General features: G+C 38.3%; 1 protein-coding gene across 3 annotated transcripts in view; it reads left to right on the top strand.

The window, feature by feature from the left end:
- Nucleotides 1–21725, top strand: part of hdac7a (histone deacetylase 7a) — a 121179-nt gene that overhangs the window by 22193 nt on the left and 77261 nt on the right. For 2 of the 3 annotated variants that reach the window (XM_067446837.1, XM_067446836.1), the window contains exon 2: nt 11606–11674. In XM_067446837.1, coding sequence (XP_067302938.1) covers nt 11606–11674 — 69 coding nt within the window. Of the gene's footprint in view, nt 1–10658; nt 10857–11605; nt 11675–21725 lie in introns of those variants that run through there. The other variant, XM_067446838.1, reaches the window with a different exon arrangement.

The raw sequence follows: 21725 nt of genomic DNA, 5'->3' as shown, positions 1-21725 counted from the left end.
AATATTTCTGTATGAAGCAAGGGGAACAAACCTTGTTCTCTTGGATCTCCCTAATTCAATAATTAGGACAGTGAGGAACTGGGTTATAAAAATGTGACTGTGACGTTACTGTATTAAATGTTTTTCATTTAAGAATGTCTTACAGAGACATTGAGGAAATGTGAGTGCTGCTTATCCATATAGATCTATCATGATGCTAGGGTGTTGCTCTGCACTTATTAAAGGGCTCATACGCAGGCATTGCTATATACAGTAATTAAAGGATTCCACATCATTAAACTCATTGCTATAGGCTATGGTTCCTAAAGTGTGTTTGATGGTTGTAAGGGCGTTGCTATATACAGTCAATAAAGCATTCCAAATTATTGTTAAAGCTACACTGTGTGATATTTTCCCCCATCTAGCAGTGTAAAGGTATATGACCATCCAGTGAATAATAGTTTCTGTTCCTCTCAATTCCGCTTTCGTTTTAACTCCTACGGTGGCCGATTTAGTCCAAGATTAACACGGCAATCCCCCTCTTCACATTCGACACGGTGCCATTGAGTGTTAAAATGCGAAAGGCGAAGCTTGAATTTACGGGAATGTCCCTCTTTGGCTAATGTACTTTCAAGATGGAGGGGCAACATGGCGACCAGCACTCGAACCCCTCACCCGTATGTATTTTCAATGGCATATTATAAACTTACGAGAATACTTTATTACTCGAAAGAAGTAAATATACATTAATGAGCACATATATTTAAGTGTTTTTAGCTAAGAATAAACTAAAAAAGTTACACAGTGTAGCTTTAATACAGTTATATAGGGCAATTCCATGTCAAATCAACCAGAGGCCCCCAGCTACAAAAAATATTAAGATTTTTCTCTGGTAAAATAAATACATAAATAAAGAAGAAAACCAAAAAAGTAAATGTCATGAATGTATTTTGTATAGGAGGGTCAATAGAGAATTTTCACCTGAGATTTGGAGTCAGATTACAGGGGGTAAAATGACTTTAGAGAGATTAAAGCATTATTATTTTAGTTTTACACAGAGCTATAAGTAAAATCTGTTGAGTTTAGCAAAAATGGGAAAAAGCACTTCTTGTGTTTTTGGCCCCAGGTTTGCATGCCTGTAACTCAAGAGGTATTATAGATATCTTAATATCCTCTTAGATTATGGTTTTTATCAGACTCTTCTTTTGGGATCTTTATTTTAAAGGCCCAAAATGGTTCAATCCCAGAGATATGGAAATCTCAATGTGGCTAAATTGGTGAATTGTACACATTTTTTTTTGTGGTCAAAAGCCAAATGTGGGTCACTTTGCCTATAACTGATACTTTTTATACCTGTCTGAGAGGCATACATATATCATTTTCCCAAAGTTTGCATGCCTGTCAGTCAAAAGCTATTAAAGACATCTTAATATCCTTCTAGATTCTAAATCTTAATAAACCTTTCTTTTGAAATTTTAATTTACAAGGCCCTATGTGGTTCAGTCACATATATATGGGGACCCCAATGTGACTGCATGTTCAAATAGTTGAATTTTACTAATTTTCAATGGTCAAAAACCAAATATAGGTGACTTTTCACACATCCAAAAGGTATTGTTACCCTCAAATATCAAAATATATACAACAATTGCATACAGCTTGCAATTAAAATCTGAAGTTTAAATGTCTACAGCTCACAAAGTATTAAAGATATCTTAATATAAATTTAGATTTTCCTATGAAACTTTTCTTTTGGAATTTGAATACTTACAGTCATCCAAACTTGGGGCAAAAAACACAAGAAGTGCTTTTCCCCACTTTTAAATGGTCACCATTGGCATATAATGGAACAAATACTGCTAAAGTCAACAGCTTTTACTAATAGACCAATCTAATACCGAGTTCTGTGTAACAATAAAACAATAATGCTGTAAATTAATTTTACCCCTTGTTATCTTTGGGAATATAAATCTCAGGTGAAAATTATCGTTTTGACCTTCCTCTACAAAACAGTGGATTACTCAATCAAAATACATTTACGACATTTAATATGTTGGCTTTCGTCACTGTTAGTTCACTATTAGTCTTCACAATTAGTTTGTCTTCCTTCTGAAAAAATATTAACAAATCAAAAATCTGAGCTGTGGAAGTTTCCGAAATTTGGTTGATTAGACCCTATACGATTACTATAGTGTTCTATATTGTCCTATGCTATATACATGGATGGCTCTAGAATAGGTAGGATATTTCAGTCTCTACATTTTGATTGGTGTATTTGTTTGCCTGTTCAGTCACACCTGAGCATAGTAGTGCTTAATGTTGGATGAAAAACATCACTAAAAAGAGTGTGAATGAATCTGTGTTACTGTGGTTTTCTCACCTGATGGGACAGCCATGAAAATCAGTGAAACTCAGCCAGCGCAGCAGAGAGGAACTGCTCTAAATCAAATAGCCTCAATCTGTCCCTTGTTTTTTTTTTTTTTTTTTCACTAAAATGTTTTTCTCCCAAAATGTAAACCACGAGCACAGCATCCCGTGTGAATTTGGACTGACATATTTATGGTTGGATGTTTTTTTCCCATTATTTTGCTAAATGGACACACCATGTTTATGATTAACTACGGTGTTGGCCCGTTGGAGAGGATCTCATTAGTGTGAAACCAGTTTAAGTTTGTGTTTGTCTGCAAGAGGATTGAGAAAAGTGAAAATAAAGTGAATAATGTATTTTTTGAACAGGGTAAAAATCAGAGCATTAGCTACGTTCAGAAGGATTCATTTAAAGGATTTTTGAATGATATGAAGTGGCAAAAATGTTGTCAATAATAATCAGAAATATATATTGTGCATCAAATCATCATATAACAATGATTTCTGAAAGATCATGTGAATAATGATGCTGAAAATTCAGCTTTGATCACAGGAATAAATTACATTTTAACATACACTCACCTAAAGGATTATTAGGAGCACCACACTAATACTGTGTTTGACCCCCTTTCACCTCCAGAACTGCCTTAATTCTACATGGCATTGATTCAACAAGGTGCTGAAAGCATTCTTTAGAAATGTTGGCCCATATTGATAGGAGAGCATCTTGCAGTTGATGGAGATTTGTGGGATGCACATCCAGGGCACGAAGCTCCCGTTCCACCACATCCCAAAGATGCTCTATTGGGTTGAGATCTGGTGACTGTGGGGGCCATTTTAGTACAGTCAACTCATTGTCATGTTCAAGAAACCAATTTGAAATGATTCGAGCTTTGTGACATGGTGCATTATCCTGCTGGAAGAAGCCATCAGAGGATGGGTACATGGTGGTCATAAAGGGATGGACATGGTCAGAAACAATACTCAGGTAGGCCGTGGCATTTAAATGATGCCCAATTGGCACTAAGGGGCTTAAAGTGTGTCAAGAAAACATCCCCCACACCATTACACCACCACCACCACCAGCCTGCACAGTGGTAACAAGGCATGATGGATCCATGTTCTCATTCTGTTTACGCCAAATTCTGACTCTACCATCTGAATGTCTCAACAGAAATCGAGACTCATCAGACCAGGCAAAATTTTCCCAGTCTTCAACTGTCCAATTTTGGTGAGCTTGTGCAAATTTTAGCCTCTTTTTCCTATTTGTAGTGGAGATGAGTGGTACCCGGTGGGGTCTTCTGCTGTTGTGGCTTCAGAAATGCTTTGCTGCATACCTCGGTTGTAACGAGTGGTTATTTCAGTCAAAGTTGCTCTTCTATCCGCTTGAATCAGTCGGCCCATTCTCCTCTGACCTTGAGCATCAACAAGGCATTTTTGCCCACAGCACTGCCTCATACTGGATGTTTTTCCATTCTTTGTAAACCCTAGAAATGGTTGTGTGTGTAAATCCCAGTAACTGAGCAGATTGTGAAATACTCAGACCGGCCCGTCTGGCACCAACAACCATGCCACGCTCAAAATTGCTTAAATCACCTTTCTTTCCCATTCTGACATTCAGTTTGGAGTTCAGGAGATTGTCTTGGCCAGGACCACACCCCTAAATGCATTGAAGCAACTGCCATGTGATTGGTTGTTTAATTGCATTAATGAGAAATTGAACAGCTGTTCCTAATAATCCTTTAGGTGAGTGTATATTACAATAGAAAACAGCTATTTTAAATTGTAATACATTTTTTCAATATTACTGTTTTTACTATATTTTTGATCAAATAAATGCAGCCCTGTTGAGCAGAAGAGAACACTTACAAAACACTTTCTAAGCTCAAACCTTTAAATGGTAATGTATGTACAAAATTTACTCCAGAGTAAACATACAAATTTAATTGTCAAAATTCAGACATTTTGATTCCTTGTCTTTGCATAAAAAGAGGAGCGCTACTGTACACCTGTGTCTGTATTGTGGAAATGTGTGACTGAGGTTGAGCACTTCCTGTCACAACTTGAACACATTCTCTCTTTGTCTTTTGTAAACTGGTATTTAACGAAAGATCATTCAGATCAGTTGTTTCAGCTTCTGTCAAGAGCATTTTCATACAATAATTATTTATAACAAATTATATTATTAGAATAATGGCTTGAGTGAAATGTACACCAAAGAAAGGTGGTTTTGCTGCAATGCCATTAAAGAACCATTTTTAGTTTCCCAAAGAACCTTTTAGTGAGCCATTTTTCTTAAAAATATAAAAAACTTATTTGTATCTTTTAATCTATTTTTTCCCCCATTTCTGCTTTCAGATAAATGCATTCATAAATGTATGTTTGTTTTATTGTGTTATAAATTAGTTATGTTCTGTTCCCTTTAATTGTCTGTTTCCATATTCTAATATACGCACCTGTTTCTGCTCTGGTTAATTAGCACACTCTGTGTATTTAAGCCCTTAGTTCCCTTGGTTCTTTGTTCAGCCTTGCTCATGTTGAGGTGGTTGTGTGTGTTACATTTTTAGACTTATTCATTAAAGGCTGTTTTTGTTGACATAATATATTGCCAAAAGTATTAGGACACCCCTCAAAATCATTGAGTTCAGGTGTTCCAAGCACTTTTATGGCCACATGTTTATAAAATCAAGCACTAGGCATGAAGACTCTTCTACAAACATCTGTGAAAGAAAGGGTCGCTCTCAGGAGCTCAGTGAACTCAAGTGTGGTACCGTTATAGTTTGCCACGTGCGCATTAAGTCCATTCATGAAATTCTAAACTTCTTAATATTATACGGTCAACTGTTAATGGCATTTTAACAAAGTGAAAGCAATTTCAGTTATTTGAACAAAAACAGGCCACGTAAAATCACAGAGCGGGGTCAGCGCATGCTGAGGTGCACAGTGCTCAGACGTCGCCAACTTTCTGCAGAGTCAATAGCTACAGACCTCCAAACTTCATGTGGCCTTCAGATTAGCTCAAGATCAGTGTGTGAAGAGCTTCGTAGAATGAGTTTCCATGGCCAAGCAGCTCATCCAAGCCTTACTTCTCCAAGTGTAATGTAAAGCGTGGGATGCAGTGCTGTAAAGGATGCCGCCACTGGACTCTAGAGCAGAGACGTGTTCTCTGGAGTGACCAATCACGCTTCTCTGTCTGCCAATCCAAAGGATGAGTCTGAGTTTGGCAGTTTCCTGGAGAACGGTACTTACCTGACTTGTGTAACATTGACAAGTGTAAAGTTTGGTGAAGGGGGGATTATGGGTTGTTTCTCAGGGGTTGGGCTCTACCCAGTAGTTCCAATGAAAGGAATGCTTTATGATTCAGCATACCAAGGCATTTTGGACCAATCCATGCTCCCAACTTTGTGGGAACAGTTTGGGGATGGCCCCTTCCTGTTCCATCATGACTGCGCACCAGTGCACAGAGCGTCGGTCCATAAAGACATGGATGAGCGAGTTTGGTGTGGAGGAACTTGACTGTCCTGCACAGAGTCCTGACCTCAACCCGAATGATCACCTTTGGGATGAATTAGAGCGGAGACTGAGAGCCAGACCTTCTCGTCCAACATCAGTGCCTGACCTCACAAAAGCGTTTCTAGAAGAATGGTCAAATATTCCCATAAACACACTCCTGAACCTTGCGGAAAGCCTTCCCAGAAGAGTTGCAAAGGGTGGACCAACTCCATATTAAACCCTACGGATTAAGAATGGGATGTCATTAAAGTTCATGTGAATGTAAAGGCAGGCATCCCAAAACTTTTGGCAATAGAATGTATCTCCTTCGTCATCATATGCTTTACTACAGCCACATGTTACAATGATATATTCTTTAAAAGAAAGGTTCCAAAAGTGTAGTAATGCCAGAGAACAACCATTTTTGCTTCCCAAAATTATGTTTTATTAACAAAGTTCAGAAGGAGCCTGTTTAAATGATCTACCCAATTAGCATAAGAGGAGGCCTATAAATATGTAGCCTCACCTACGTTTATCGACAGTTTTTACTGCATCCCTCCACCACCCCTTCTCCCCACACTCGCCTGGTTACTATCCCAACCAGAGACACGGGGAAGTGCTTTGGGTTCGGGCCACATTCCCAGATCGGTGCCCAGCATGACAAACACACATACTTTTTTACTCTAATCATTTGTATGTGTGAAAACATGAAAGAACCTTCCAGGGAACAGTTCTAAAAGAACCATTTTGTCTTATGCCCGGTACACATTGTATGTTTTTGGGCTGTCCCAGACAAAAGATGACCAATCGTGGTAATTTCTGTGGTCGTGGCTCCTAAATGATGGTCCTACGTCGTCCAAAGAGGTTCAAAGATGGCTGAAGATAGCCTGCAATAATGTTCGCACACATCTCAGTGTGTTTGCTGCTACGACCTGCGTTTGCTGACTAGCTAATAAAAACGCAACATGAAATGGCATATTGATCAATGCACCTTGACGATAAAGGCCTACCTTAAGCCACATTTGCAAAATCGGCCTCTTTTCCCAAGCCATGACGGTCCATATATCGTTTCCTTTTTTTCAGCACACATAAAATCCACAATTGCCAAAGTGAGATTCACCTTTCTCCATTTGTTCACCATAGCTCATGCTGATGATGTTTTATTCTTCTATAATAACTAGCCTACGATTCAATAGGCGTCATCATCGTACAGTCTACATACATGTCATACCCAAGTTTATTAAATGTCGCACAGTGTGATTTGTAATGATAGGATCAGGCATTAGTGTGAAGAAAATACAAAAATGTAAGACCCCTTTTACCACTGGAACGGTTCTATGGATGTTAAAGGTTCTTAAAGGAACCATCAATGCCAATAAAGAATCTATTGAAGAGTGTAAGTGCTAAAGTCAATTGCTTGTGCCAGCGGGTTTGTTGGCAGTGTATGTGTGTGTGTGTGTGTCCTGGTAAACCCTACATTATGGGGACAAAATGTTTCCACAAGGATGGCATTATCCAAAACCCTTGTCCTTTTTTGCTCCCCATGAGGAGAACAGCTTAAAAAATTTATTTTTTTTGAAAATGTAAAAATGCAGAAAGTTTTGTGATGGGTAGGATTAGTGTGAGGGGAGAGGATATACAGTGTGTACAGTATAAAATATTATTATGTCGATGGAAAGTCCACATAAAACATGGGAACCCAACATGTGTGTGTGTGTGTGTGTGTGTGTGTTTGTGTATCGTCTGTTCCCCTGCTTTGCTGCTTCACTGTCAGATTGTGGTCTTGTTATTTTCAGCTTCTGCCGGATATGATTCAGACTGAAGGACTGTGTAATTACAACACACACACACACACACACACACACACACACACACACACACACACACACACACACACACACACACACACACACACACACACACACACACACACACACACACACACACACAGGTTTCTGGTAAGACTGTTGGGATCCCCCGGTTAGAGGAGCATTAGGTGCCGCATAACACTGCTTTAGTTTCATTATATGTGTGCAGTGTGTGTGCGCGTGCGTGTGTAAACGGGGGTCTGTGTTTGTTTCCTCTGCCCTAGAAATTATTTTAGTATGTATTTAAAAAGCATTGAGATTATATGCACTGGAACCCATTTTACACGTACAGCACAGGAGTGCCATATTATTAAACCTGCACATTCTGTGTCTGTAGCAAACTAACTGAACTTTCTTAAATATTTAAATGCTATAGCATGATTGTAATAAAAGAATGCAGCTCCCCAAAAAAAAGTCTGTATGTATGTATAATGACCAAAAAATGCTGTCTAGGTAAGCACTACGCAGACACATGCAGGCGGTGTGTGAGCCGGTGTTGAGAAGTGAGCATGCGGCCTCACAGAGGAAATCAGAAACCCACTGGAGACCGTCACTGTGTGTCCTGGTTTCTGAGAAACGGGTCAGATAGCGGTTTCAAAGCGCGTGTGCGGCGCGTGAATGCTGACCGGTTCTGTTTTACTGCGAAAGAAAGAAAGAAAGAAAGAAAGAAAGAAAGAAAGAAAGAAAGAAAGAAAGAAAGAAAGAAAGAAAGAAAGAAAGAAAGAAAGAAAGAAAGAAAGAAAGAAAGAATACTCATGCTCAGATACTAACTTGACATCTACACAGTTGTGCATCCTCCACGGATGTCCTGCCATATATGAACTGTATGAATGTTATCGTTGGTGGAGATCGCAGAATGTTTCCTCGCTATCGGGCAAGTTTGATGAACAGAGATACAACGTTAATACGATTTTAAAAATGTGAAACATCTGTAGAATGCAATAAATGGTCACTTAGTCATTTACAAATTGCATGAATGAATTGCACTGGATATCAACAAGCAGACTTTTCACGCAGCATTTAATAAAACATGTTTTGTTGAGCTTTAAAAAAAGTACACCACTGATGTACAGTTCAAAATTATCGCAAAATTATTATTACTTGTTTATAGTTATGTATGTTTATAGATCTAGGAGTACAGTATTTACTCTGAATACCTGTGTAAACTTGAGAGGAACAGTGTTGAATACAAAAATTATATATATATATATATATATATATATATATATATATATATATATATATATATACACACACACAGACACACACACACACACACACACACACACACACACACACACACACACACACACACACACACACACACATACATTGATCAGGCATAACATTATGACAGGTGAAGTGAATGACACTGATTATCTCTTCATCACGCCTCCTGTTAGTGGGTGGGATATATTAGGCAGCAAGTGAACATTTTATCTCAAAGTTGATGTGTTAGAAGCAGGAAAAATGGGCAAGCGTAAGGATTTGAGTGAGTTTGACGAGGGCCAAATTGTGATGGCTAGACGACTGGGTCAGAGCATCTCCAAAACTGCAGCTCTTGTGGGCTGTTCCCGGTCTGCAGTGGTCAGTCTCTGTCAAAAGTGCTCCAGGGAAGGAACAGTGGAGAACCGGCCACAGGGTCATGGGCGGCCAAGGCTCACTGATGCACGTGGGGAGCGAAGGCTGGCCAATATGGTCCAATCATTAATAAATAACATTTTACTATATATTCACTTTTTTACAATTCATTAAATATATATATATATATATATATATATATATATATATATATATATATATATATATATATATATATATATATATATATATATATATATATATATATATATATATATATAGGAAGTCTCTATTTAATGAATTGTTTTAAAACGAATGTTGTGAATATAGTAAAATGTAATTTATTCCTAAAATCAAAGTTGAATTTATTCTTCAAAACTTCTGGAACTACTCGCCATGTAAACCACGGCAGATTTCAGTAGCAGGTGCTGCTGTGGATATAAATGAACATACAACAAAAGAGATTTTTTTTTTTTAAAGCAAGGTTTAATAATATACCGGGTAAAAACAAACCCATTATTAACCCATATATATATATAGCAAGTCTCTATTTAATGAATTGTTGAATTGTTTTAAAAAGAATGTTGTGAATATAGTAAAATGTAATTTATTCCTAAGATCAACGCTGAATTTATCATCATTACGCCTGCCTTTAGCGTGACATGATCCTTCAGAAATCATTCTAAAATGATGAATTTCTCAGTTATTAATTATGGGTTAATATTGGGTTTGTTTTTACCCGGTATATTATTAAACCTTGCTTTAAAAAAAAAAAAATCTCTTTTGTTGTATGTTCATTTATATCCACAGCAGCACCTGCTACAGAAATCTGCCGTGGTTTACATGGCGAGTAGTTCCAGAAGTTTTGAAGAATAAATTCAACTTTGATTTTAGGAATAAATTACATTTTACTATATTCACAACATTCTTTTTAAAACAATTCATTAAATAGAGACTTGCTATATATATATATATATATATATATATATATATATATATATATATATATATATATATATATATATATATATATATGGGTTAATATTGGGTTTGTTTGTACCCGGTATATTATTAAACCTTGATTTAAAAAAAAAAACTCTCTTTTGTTGTATGTTCATTTATATCTACAGCAGCACCTGCTGCTGAAATCTGCCGTGGTTTAAATGGCGAGTAGTTCCAGAAGTTTTGAAGAGCTCTAGAGTGCAGTGTGGATGTGGCTGCAGCCTCTCAGCCAATGAAATCATAGAGAAGGAAACAATGCGAGAATGCAGGCGTGAGACGTCACACGCTATTTTTGGAGAACTCCGCCCACATTTCTATTTTCGTCCGCCTCAGGGGCGGGGCTTACCGAGATACTTGTAATAACTCACTTTCTCCCTCTCGTACCACTGCCGAACATCGCGCTGCTCTTTTAATGGATGTCAGATCTACTAACTAAGGATTAAGACGAGCTTTAACAGGGGAAGCATTTGGACATTAAAACGAGGCGTGAAGACTTCTGCAAAAAAAGAGAAGGAGTTTCAAACAAGGGAATAACGACCTGTTGCATGATTTTATCTTTCACATAAGGTACAGGCTGTCTTTCATATTATAAACGGCGTCCTGTTTTGCTTTATAAGGAAGTCGGTTTGCTTGGCATTTCCAGTATGCCTTATGAAAGCTCTGCATGACATATTGTGGTGTGTCAATCTATTTTGCGTTTTTGTTATTAATTAATTATTTTGATTGTTTTGTTGTTGTCAAGCATGGCTTTCAAAACCTCCCGGTCTTTAGATATAAATATAATAATTACAGTAGGTCTGTATGAATGATGTGCATTACGTTGATGCATATAAGGAATAAGTTTAGAAACAAAGTGGAAATGAAACCCAAACAGACTAGCAAGGAAAAATTCGTCTGAAATAGCCCGTGAGAAACTTTGTAGTTCTCGAGTGTTAAAAAATGCACCTATAACACGTTCAGTTAGCGTGCAGTTTCTCTCAAAACCATATGTCCTGTTTAACTAAGCAAAAGTGGCTTTAAACGCGGCAGTGATGGTCAAAACTGTGTAGGTATGCACTCACTGTTAAAGACAGCTTTACACTACTAGTGTGAGCCCTTTTGAAAGTATTATTATCCATTCTTTTAAATTCAGGTTCTTAATTCGGTCAGTGGTGGCTGCTGTAACTAAATCACCACAGTTTTGTTGTGTAGTAACTAGGGCATTTCTGTATTGCCTTTGGACTAAAAACATGCTTACCGTGGTAAAGGTTCGTATAGGTGTGAGCGGCAGAAATGAAAGATCTCACTCACAACCATCTCTTCTTCTCATTCCGCAGATGGAAGTTGTGCAGCTGGACTGATCGTCGAGTCTGATCAAAGGGACACTCACTACTGGGGAGGGGCAGGTACGTTCCCTTCATTTCAGAGGAGACCTTTTTGAGAAGACTGTGGCATGTGTTTGTATCTACATGAGCTGATAAACGAGCCTTACTAACAGAATCTATTTCCTTCATGGACATTCAAGTTATATAGGTAATGCAAAGTTTTAAAGTCCCCATGAAATCTAAATTGAAGCGTTTTGGCTTTTAGTATGAATATGTTAGCCTATAGCTAGAATGATACAAAACAATGACAAATTTCGCATTTAAACGATATAAGCGTTCAAAACTTCCGCCAATATGGATAAATGAGTTTGCCATCACTCTGCACTTCAGCTTCTCATAAGATTTTCTGTCCAATCAAATGCTCTGTAGGATGCCCTTAAAAAGTCTGATGCTGCGGCTGAATTACTATTTCCTACATGGTGAATGACACATAGTGCACTATATAGGGGGTATGGATAGATTCATTCAGTGTAAATATGCTTTAAAAAGGCAATATCGGCATTATGATTGGTCAGATGGCCCATCAATCAAACTTTCAAGTCACTTTAGTGGGCCTTTAAGCAACACTCATAACGTTTGAATGCGATTGCATTAAATACCAAAATGGCAAAGCAAGTGGCACCTGCAAGGAAATGCTGCAGGTTTTCTGAGAACTTTTTTTTTTTTTTGTAATTCTAACAAACAAGGTGATTTCTGGTGTGTGTATGACGTCAGTTCTCAAGTTCACACCAGGTAACCGCAGGTGTAGAGAATCACATTAAAGGTGTCATGAACTGTTTAAAAAAATATATATATATACTGTTTTCTGAGGTCAACTAATGACGTTCGTGTGGTTTTTACACTCAAAAAAATCATAACTAATAAGTAATAGGCTGTTTTCTACACTGGTTTTAAGGCTCTCTCCTGACGCACTGGAGACTTGGAAGTAAACGCCCACGGCTAGGATTGGATAAGATTTGCATATTTAATGAGCATCAGCTCTGCTGTCAGTTCAGGAAGAGGAGAGATTGAGGTAGAAGCGGCAATGATTTTCTCGATCACAGGGCTCGTAAACGTCTTTATCAAACAAACACAATGATTTATTTCTAATCCACCCACGATTGATTGGACTATTATTTTTATATTACACATAGCCCGCAAGATCGGACAATATAAGCGTGAACCGCCCTTCAAATGTCGAGAGAGAGAGAGACAGAATTGCAGATCATGAACGAAAAATATAATGAGATTGATCGGCCGGCTTTGCGAGCCCTGGCCCATACGTGTCTGAGTCCAGCGTGCGAAAGGTATGCTCTGTTAGACACATACACAAAGAAAAGAAAAACGATCTATAACAATGCAATACTATCACATATAAAAACACGTTTTGCTCACATAAGTGTGTTGGACCATTCCTGTTGGACCAATCGACCGGAGATTTGTTTAGAAACGATCCCGCAGTGAACTGAAGTGAACGTCTTCCCCACGTGAGTTGGAACTTCATTAAAAAAAAAGTTCAACCACACATTCCTAATATTAGGATCCGAAGGAAGCTTATGCAGCGACTGTGTTCTTCCACAACCAGGAATAGCTCATTATCTTAATCTTCCTCTGCATGTTTATTGTTGTTGCCCAGCTAGCACGAGTCCTCCATGAGTCGGTGGGCGGGGTTACTGGATTAGACGCGCGGTAGAGGAGTGTGTTTCATCGCGCACTGACGTCAGTATGAAGCACAGGACCGTTTGCTGAGCCTGGTGTCTATAAAAGCTTTCCTAACAAGGAATTTTTCAGCTCAGAAATTTACAGTATATTCTTATATTACCAAGACCTTTAATATATCAAAAGATTCCTCAATTCATCACCCCTTTATCTAATATGTTTCACAGTTGACATCCACAAAGTGTGCATATTGCTTTTGTCACCATTTTTATCTTTTTGGAGCCACTGTATAGACACCACAGCAAGGCCGGGTAAACCGTATCGAAGATTACAGGTTCTAATCCGCCCTCTTATACTTTCTTTCTTCATTAAAATCAGCAATTCAAATAGAGAAGTTATTTTAAACCGTAAAAGTATTTCACAATGTTACTATTTATACTGTATTTTTGATCAAATAAATACAGCCTTGGTGAGACTTTTTCAAAAACAATAAAAACCTTACTGATCCCAAACCTAGGTAGTGTATACTTAATAGTCAGATATTGGCCCATTATTTTAACCCTTATGTCATTGGGGCTTATGGGACCCCATAAAGACACTAAAGTAAATCTCAACAGAACATGAGAATTAATTATTAATTAATGCAAATGACTGAGACATTAACCCGACACTGATATTTCCAACTAATAAATAATTCAATATATTGATTACGTTCACTGAACAGATTCACCATTGTCATATTATTGTCTTAAGCCACTGGCACACTTTTGACAATCACTATCTTACATCTATTACTAGTCGTGACTCAGCGGATGGTAGTGTAAACAGACATAACAGCTTTATGTACTTGACATTGCTTGGATTTAGATATTGCTTGAAGCAGCAGAGTCCTGTAGCTTGCGCTCGGCTCGAGTTGCGTGCGCCACAGCGGGCCGAGCGTTTGCGGGAAAAAACAACACGATGAGGTCATGGCCGGCGGCGCGGGGATAAAGTTTCAGCCGTGCCTGTGAGAGGGATCCGACACCGCTCCCGCTCTTTTGTTCAGCTGTAACCGGGCCCCACGGACCGCTCGTGAAGCCCGCTCAACGCTCTGTTGTAGAAGTGCCGGGCTTTTGTCTTTCTCTCCGTTTATGTTGTTCGTGAGAGCCGATACAGTTTCGTCATAGTTTATATTACAGATGATATTGGGCAATGCGACGGAACTAGTGGGCTTAATCATATTGAGTTTAGTAAATAAACCACAATTTGTTGTAACTACCTCTGAGTGAATTCCTCTAGAGCGGTTTGAAGACATCAGTGGTTTTTGACATGTACATACAACTCTCCCTGAAGCTCAAGTGCATCTTAATGTCTTAGAAAGGCTCTGCATACACCTAAACCAATGGCATGTGTTGGTTTATTTACGTTAATTGAATTTTAAATGCGTTAAATAAGTTATAAAAACCACGTTTTTACAATGCTTTAACTCGTTAAAATAAGTTAAGCAATTTTCAACTTTTTTTCTGTTATACAAGATTTAGCTCATTTTTTAAGTCAGTTTAAAGGGATAGTTCACCCAAAAATGAAAACTACCCCATGATTTACTAAACCTCAAGCCATCCTAGGTGTATAACATTCTATAAAGTAAAAATTTTGGGTGAACTATCCCTTTAATGCAGTTTAAGTTGAACTGAATTGAACATTCAAGTTGATTGTACTTAAAAATATACTGTAAACTGTTGGAACTGTTTAATATGACTAAATCATCCTGACTATGTTAGGTATCAGGTATAGATATCTCCCTAAGGCAACAAGTTTTTTTTTTTTTTTTTTTTTTTGCCAGTTCATTGAAATTGATTTACCTGTGGGGCAACATAAATGGACAGGGTTATGTGTTATCTGACAGGAATGATGGGAAGATGTTCATTGTGAGGTATTTTTTGCATCCCTCCCCCGTGAGGGGCAGAGGGACAGGAGAGTCAAGCTGACAATAGCAAGATTGTTTTTCAGGGAGCTGCAGTAAAGATCACATTTCCTGTTACTGGCTGAAAGCGGGGTCAGCTGACACCAGCCTCCTTCACCGCTGCGGCTGTCATCACCGCTCAGACGAGGGAAAAAAAGACACTAACAGCTTCAAGGCACAAGTTAACTCTTAACATGTACAGATATCGCTCTCGCAGGGTCCGTCTGTTGATAGTGGTGCTGATATTGAAGTGATGTGATGTGAGGTTCCGCTTGCTTTCGTAACTCGTACCTGTAAATCGGAGCCCTTTGTGAATCATCCAGGATGTCACAGTGCTGGCTTATGAAACATCTTTGATTTGGAGTGTGATTTTTTTCAGTTCTTCTAAAGTGACGTAACTCTTACCGTGACCGACGATATACTCACAAACATCTAAGATTTCGATATTATCCTGTTGCCCAATTGGTGGCGTTATTTTCTGCTTAATTCTATTTGTAAATAAATAGAGGTTGTAAGAACTAGTAGACTAGTCAGTTAGCCAATGCTTTGAGCCCGTGCTGATTAGTCATGGATTACATGATTGCATTTTGCTTGTCCTATATGACAACTGGGAATCACAGGGTACCTCACAATACGATACACGATACATTGTGTGTGATACACGATACTCACGATACTGATAATATCACGATGCAGCAATTTTGCGATAATCAATATATATATATATATCGCTAGACAATCCTATAATGATACAATCACGATATCTGTCTAACAATGAAAACAAAATGCCTGTGAAAAGGTTAATTTGTGATTTGTACCTGTAAATCTGAGCCTGTGAAACTTTAGACTTAAACGTGGCTGGGGCATCTATTATTTTACTCACACTGCTGTCCGCCGTCCCATTAAAAACCTCTTTTTCTTAGGCTAGTTAGATTAAGTTCACCTTTTGAGCGCCAACTCGAGGAGCCATGAAGTAGCAATGCAGGGAAATCTATTTAGAGCACCTTATTTTATTTTTTAAAATATTAATATTTGGCACTAGCGTATCGTACAGAGAAGGATAATGATATATTGGCCTATCATTCTTTTGTCCCTCCCCTAATGACAACAGCTAGAAAATATATCAGTATTTTGGTTAGTAAAGGGAGGAGCTAGACCCACTGATTGGACAGAACTTTGATTGGATGACAGAGTATCGCAGCCTTGGCTCAAAATAAAGCGAATCTTCTTGTGACAAACAGCCACATGCAGAGAAGCAAGAACAAGATCTGCTGTATGTCATCTCCATAGACTGTAAAAAAATATGGACCGTGACGTCCCCCATAGGATTCTGAAGAGCAGTTTTAAAGAATTAAGTAGAGACGAGCCGTCGCCATCTTGGCAGCGCATCATCGCGTGACGCCCGGATAACAGAAAAAGGGCAAAGAAGCGGGGCGTGGGCGGAGATTAGGTGCCGCAATAACTAACAGACAGCAGACAAACAGCAATCCACCTGTCAATCAAAGTGGCCACGCCCTTAATTATGCAGAACTTTAAGGCTTTTTATAATGTAAACCAATGAGTTATAAAAAAATCCACCCCCCTCACAGTTATCATGAAGGACGAAATTAGCCGTATAGACCAAAACCACAATTTGTGCCAGGCTGTAAACATGTTTTTTTCTGCTGTTAAGTTGAGCATTTTAACATGGGGCTCAATGAGATTCTGCTCCTTCTGGAGCCTGTCCCTAGTGGCCAGTTGAGGAATTGCAGTTTAAGTCACTTCTGTGTTGGCTTCAACAGAAACTGGGGGAGGTTGCCGCTTGGCTGTCCATTATTGTTTACTGTGTCGCTTTCTTCTTTGCGTGATAATGCGTTGATCGCTACAACAGACCTATCATAAGCCTACTTTGGCGGTGGAAACGCAAGCCTGATCAGGGTTTGCGGTCACGAATCGTACTGTACTGTATTGAAGTACCGCGCCGCTTGGTGGAAACCAGCCATAATTGTTTAGTTTTATGTTTTGAGACAGCGATTACTAGTTGGGAACCATGTGCCGTAATTGCATTTGTTCTATATTGGGAGGAAAATGTAGTTTCCTGGTTGATTTGCACTTGATAGTTCACTGCCAAATTATTTCTACCACTATTTGATGCTTTAGGCCTGTATTGACTAGTCATGCACCACATGATGTTTCAGGCCTGTGTTGACTAGCTGTTGACTCAAGTTGCTTTTGCTCTATATGGCAGTAGCTGGAAGAAGTTTTTGGTTAGTAACCTGTTGCACTGGTTAGTTAACTAGTTGATTATTTCTACCACCATTTGATGCTTTAGGCCTGTATTGATTGACTATTCATGCGCCACATGATGTTTTGGGCCTGTGTTGTAGTGTTGTAGTCAAGACGCTCAAATGTGTCAAAACAACTGTCTTGCTCTTGTGATATTGCCTAATTATACCTAATGTTACAATATACAAATCCCAATCTCATACAAGCACTTTTTTGCAACAATATCTTGAATTTTGTGAGCATTTGCATTCATTTTGGTGACATTTTTAACACAATCCCATTAATTTCTGAATGAATTCTAGAAATAAGTTATTGATTGCATCTGAAGCGGTAAGTTTTACATCCAATCACATTAATGATGTTAATAAATAAATCAGACAATGCACCGGCAATTTTGTAATATCCCAGCATTCGCGGTCTTGAAACTAAATCCTGAGTCCTCTATCCTGAGACCTTCAAAAATTGGTCTTAAGACCGGTCTCAAGGACTATAACACTTCTGTGTTCACTAGCTGCAGTTCACTTGACTCTAGTTGCGTTTGTTCTTTATGGCGGCAGCTGGAAGAAAATAAATAAATGTATTGCTAAGTAAAATGTTGCTTCTCCAACTAGTCAATTAGATGTACCACCACAGAGGGCTCTGTCGACCGGTTGAAGATAACAAGAGCGTCTGAAAGTAAAAGTGAAAGTGAGACACAGAATGGGACATGTTCTCCAGCTGTATCATTTACATTAGATATTAACTAGTTGACAACTTTTCTGGACCACTTAGTTAAAACGAGTCATCATACAATCTACAGGTTTTTATGTACAATATAAATCGAGTTGGCTGAAGCCAGCGTTCTGGAGTGGCTGGGAATGAACTAATCCTGTTTTCCCAGAGCAGCCCACACCGGCCTGCTGTTTTTAGAAGCAAGTTCAACCAAGGTCTGTGAGGATCAGAACGTTATGTTTGACCCCCTGAATGTTTGGAGACAAGGAAGTGTTCGGACACAAAGGTGCTCATTTGTTAGAGCGCACAGCACAAAAAGATCTCAGTGAGCCAGTGCGAGTCGGTTTGTGTGTGCGTGTATTTGAGGTTACAGGGAATGTTAATGTCCTCCTTCATTGTCGGAGGCTCAGACAGAAGTTCGTGAGGCTGCATATGTATGAGATGTGTTCCTGGCGAATGCTTTCCCAGAATGGTTGTTAAATAAAAAGAATCCATGGAAAGGGAACGGATCGCTGAGGAAGGGAGTGAAGGGCTAAGAGGAAAGAGGGAAATCTGCGTGGAGAGGTGTCATTATGTGCATTTTTGCGTCCACTCGAGAGTTGTTGGAGTTCAAACACCGAATTACACTGTTGAGTGGCGCCATTTTGAGTGTGCAGTAAATTGCGGGGAGACGTAACCTCCTCCGTGCCTGTCGCTCTCAAAAATGATTTGCACTGTGACCATACAAAGAGCAGAAGTGCATTCCAATTATGTTGTAATGCACTGAACTCACTTACGTAGGTCAGGAAATGGCTACAAACACGAACGATTGGTCGACACATTTCAAGCGTCCCTGTGGCAGTGACAACTCCATACTCTAGGGGGCGATACAGTTTCCTTTAGCTGTCTGCAACTTAAATTACCCCACTTACTCACCTTCAAGCCATCCTTGGTGGAACCTATATGACATTCTTCTTTCAGATGAATACAGTCGGAGGTATATTAAAAAATGAGCTTTATCCAAGCTTTATAATGGCAGTGAATGGCAGCAGAGTGTCTATTCACACCAAGCGCAAATAGCGTGTCTCGTTTGCAAGTGCTATTTGCACTTGCTCCACCTAACAATCTCTCCAATGCCAAACAACATTAAAAAACACTTGTAATTTATCATCTTCAGTGGTGCAATCAGTAAAGCGCATGGCTAATGGATCATTGTTTTGACGCGATCAACACAGGTTCGAATCCGCCTTTTGCAGAGCTCGCTCTTCCCTCTCATCACAAATCATATCGGAAAGACATTTTCTTTTAACAAAAAATAAGAACATTTTCTAAATGTGGAAATAAAGTGCCTAATGAAATGTTTAATAATAATAAAAGCATTTATTGGGTAGGGTTAGGGGTCGGTGTAGAGAGGGCTTTTAGTGTCTCTTTCAGGCGGCATCCATTTAATAATTTAAATAAATATAAGCATTTACACTATATTATTATTATTGCATCCTGTTAATGTACAACAATACTGAGGTGCAAATAGTACGCATCTGTCAAAATAAAGTATAAATTACATGTAATTACTGTTTATATTGCAAAGAACTGCTACTTTTACATGGTTGTAAATACAATATTTCACTATTTTCACTTAGTAAATAGCATCTACAGCTATTTGCACTTGGCAAAGAAAAGGTTATTTTCACTGAGAGTAAATAGAATTTAGTTGTTATTCATCCCCAAAATGAAAATTATTTCATTAATTACTCACCCTCATGACGTTTGACACCCGTAAGACCTTCGTTCATCTTCAAAACACAAATGAAGATATTTTTGTTTAAAGCTGATGGTTGAGAAAGGCTTCAGAAAGGCCTCCATTGGCATTCAGTACATTCCCACTCACAAGACCCATAAAGGCACTAAACACATCCATACAAAGTCCATCTCACTACGAAGGTCTTACGGGTATCCAACAACATGAGGGTGAGTAATTAATGAAATAATTTTCTTTTTTGGGTGCACTAACCCTTTAACACAATGCAAATAGATAAAAGTCCATAAAAGTGCATACACTCGTTATAAAAGTGCTCCACACGGCTCCAGGGGTAAATAAAGGCCTTCTGAAGCGAATCGTTTGGTTTGTGTATATTTTTTAATTTTGCATAACTATTGTTATGGTAAACAACTATAAACACTAAGTTTTTCAAAGCCAGAAGTGTTTATATTCACACTTTTTTAGGCTATAGTACACTCTTGTTTCAACCATGTTTGAGTCAAACATGGACAAACCCAACCGTTGGGTTTTTAAATAATCCAAATGGGTGTTTTAGCATCAGTGTCATATAGATGAACCATATTTGGCTCCCCAAAATAACCTTTCTGTCAACAGTTCCCAAAGACCCCTTTTTTCTCAGTGTGAAGAACATTCTTAAAATCTAAAGAACGCTTTTCCTCTAAAGGTCCCATGAATGTTGAAAGGGTTCTTCATGAAACCCTTTATTTTTAAGAGTGTGGGTTGAAACAACCCAGCATTTTTAAAGTGTATTCTCTTCATTAGGACATACCTTTTAAACCAGCTCTCTCACACGCATACACACACACAGACGTGACCTCACCCCCGAGGCAACGCTCCTTTACTCTTGCCCTTTCTCCTCTATCATGCTATCTTTTCAACATCAGACACATTCCTCTCATTGCCCCGGTAAGGCAGTTACTCTTTCAGCTGTGATAAAATGCAGTGGCTAGCTGTAATACACACGCACACACACACTCCTGATGATGTGTAGTCGCATCAGCTGACCGGCATGACTCTGCTTAAAGCTTTTCAGTCATGTTGTAACACACTTTGGGTTAGAAGCCACAGAGAGTAACAAGAAGTCAGCAGTCTTTAGAGAGAACTGAAAAATAATCAATATGTTTATGATTTTGAATGAATTTCGATTTTGAATGAGAGTCGTGTGACTGTGTGCAAGCTTTCATGGGCTATTATATGTATTTCCTGCCCACAGATGTGTTATTTTAGTATTATTTATGTACTATAATAATATTTATTAATATGATGCATCAGCTTTTTTTATTTTCAGTTTTAATTTTAGTAATTGTGTTGTGATTTTTGCCATTGGTTTTGGATTATTTAAATATTTCTATTTAGCCTTCATTTATTTTTGTTTAAATTTTAGCTTCAGAAATTTTGGTAATTCAACTTCACCTTAAAAATTAGTTGCTAGTTTTTTTTTTTTGTATCTTATTGTATATTTTTTATTTCACATTGATTTTGAATAACTAAATTAATTTAAATAGATTTAGGTCTAGTTAAAGAATTATCTGGATGATAATACGAACAGATTTGTGATAGAATATAACATCTAATTAATATAACGTGTTTCTCATAGACCGCAGTGAGATCAAAAGTCACCTGTTTCCCAGATGTTTCTGAAAACAATATCTCACTCGGATCTCTGGCCAAATGATCTGATCTACCTTAACCATATACATTTTATAGTCTTGTAACATGCGAGTCTCTCTATGTCAACAATTATCTCACTTTTGTCT

Source organism: Pseudorasbora parva, chromosome 6 (genome assembly GCF_024679245.1).
Source record: "Pseudorasbora parva isolate DD20220531a chromosome 6, ASM2467924v1, whole genome shotgun sequence".
In the NCBI taxonomy this organism is placed as follows: domain Eukaryota; kingdom Metazoa; phylum Chordata; class Actinopteri; order Cypriniformes; family Gobionidae; genus Pseudorasbora; species Pseudorasbora parva.
This window is presented reverse-complemented; position numbering and strand designations above follow the sequence as displayed.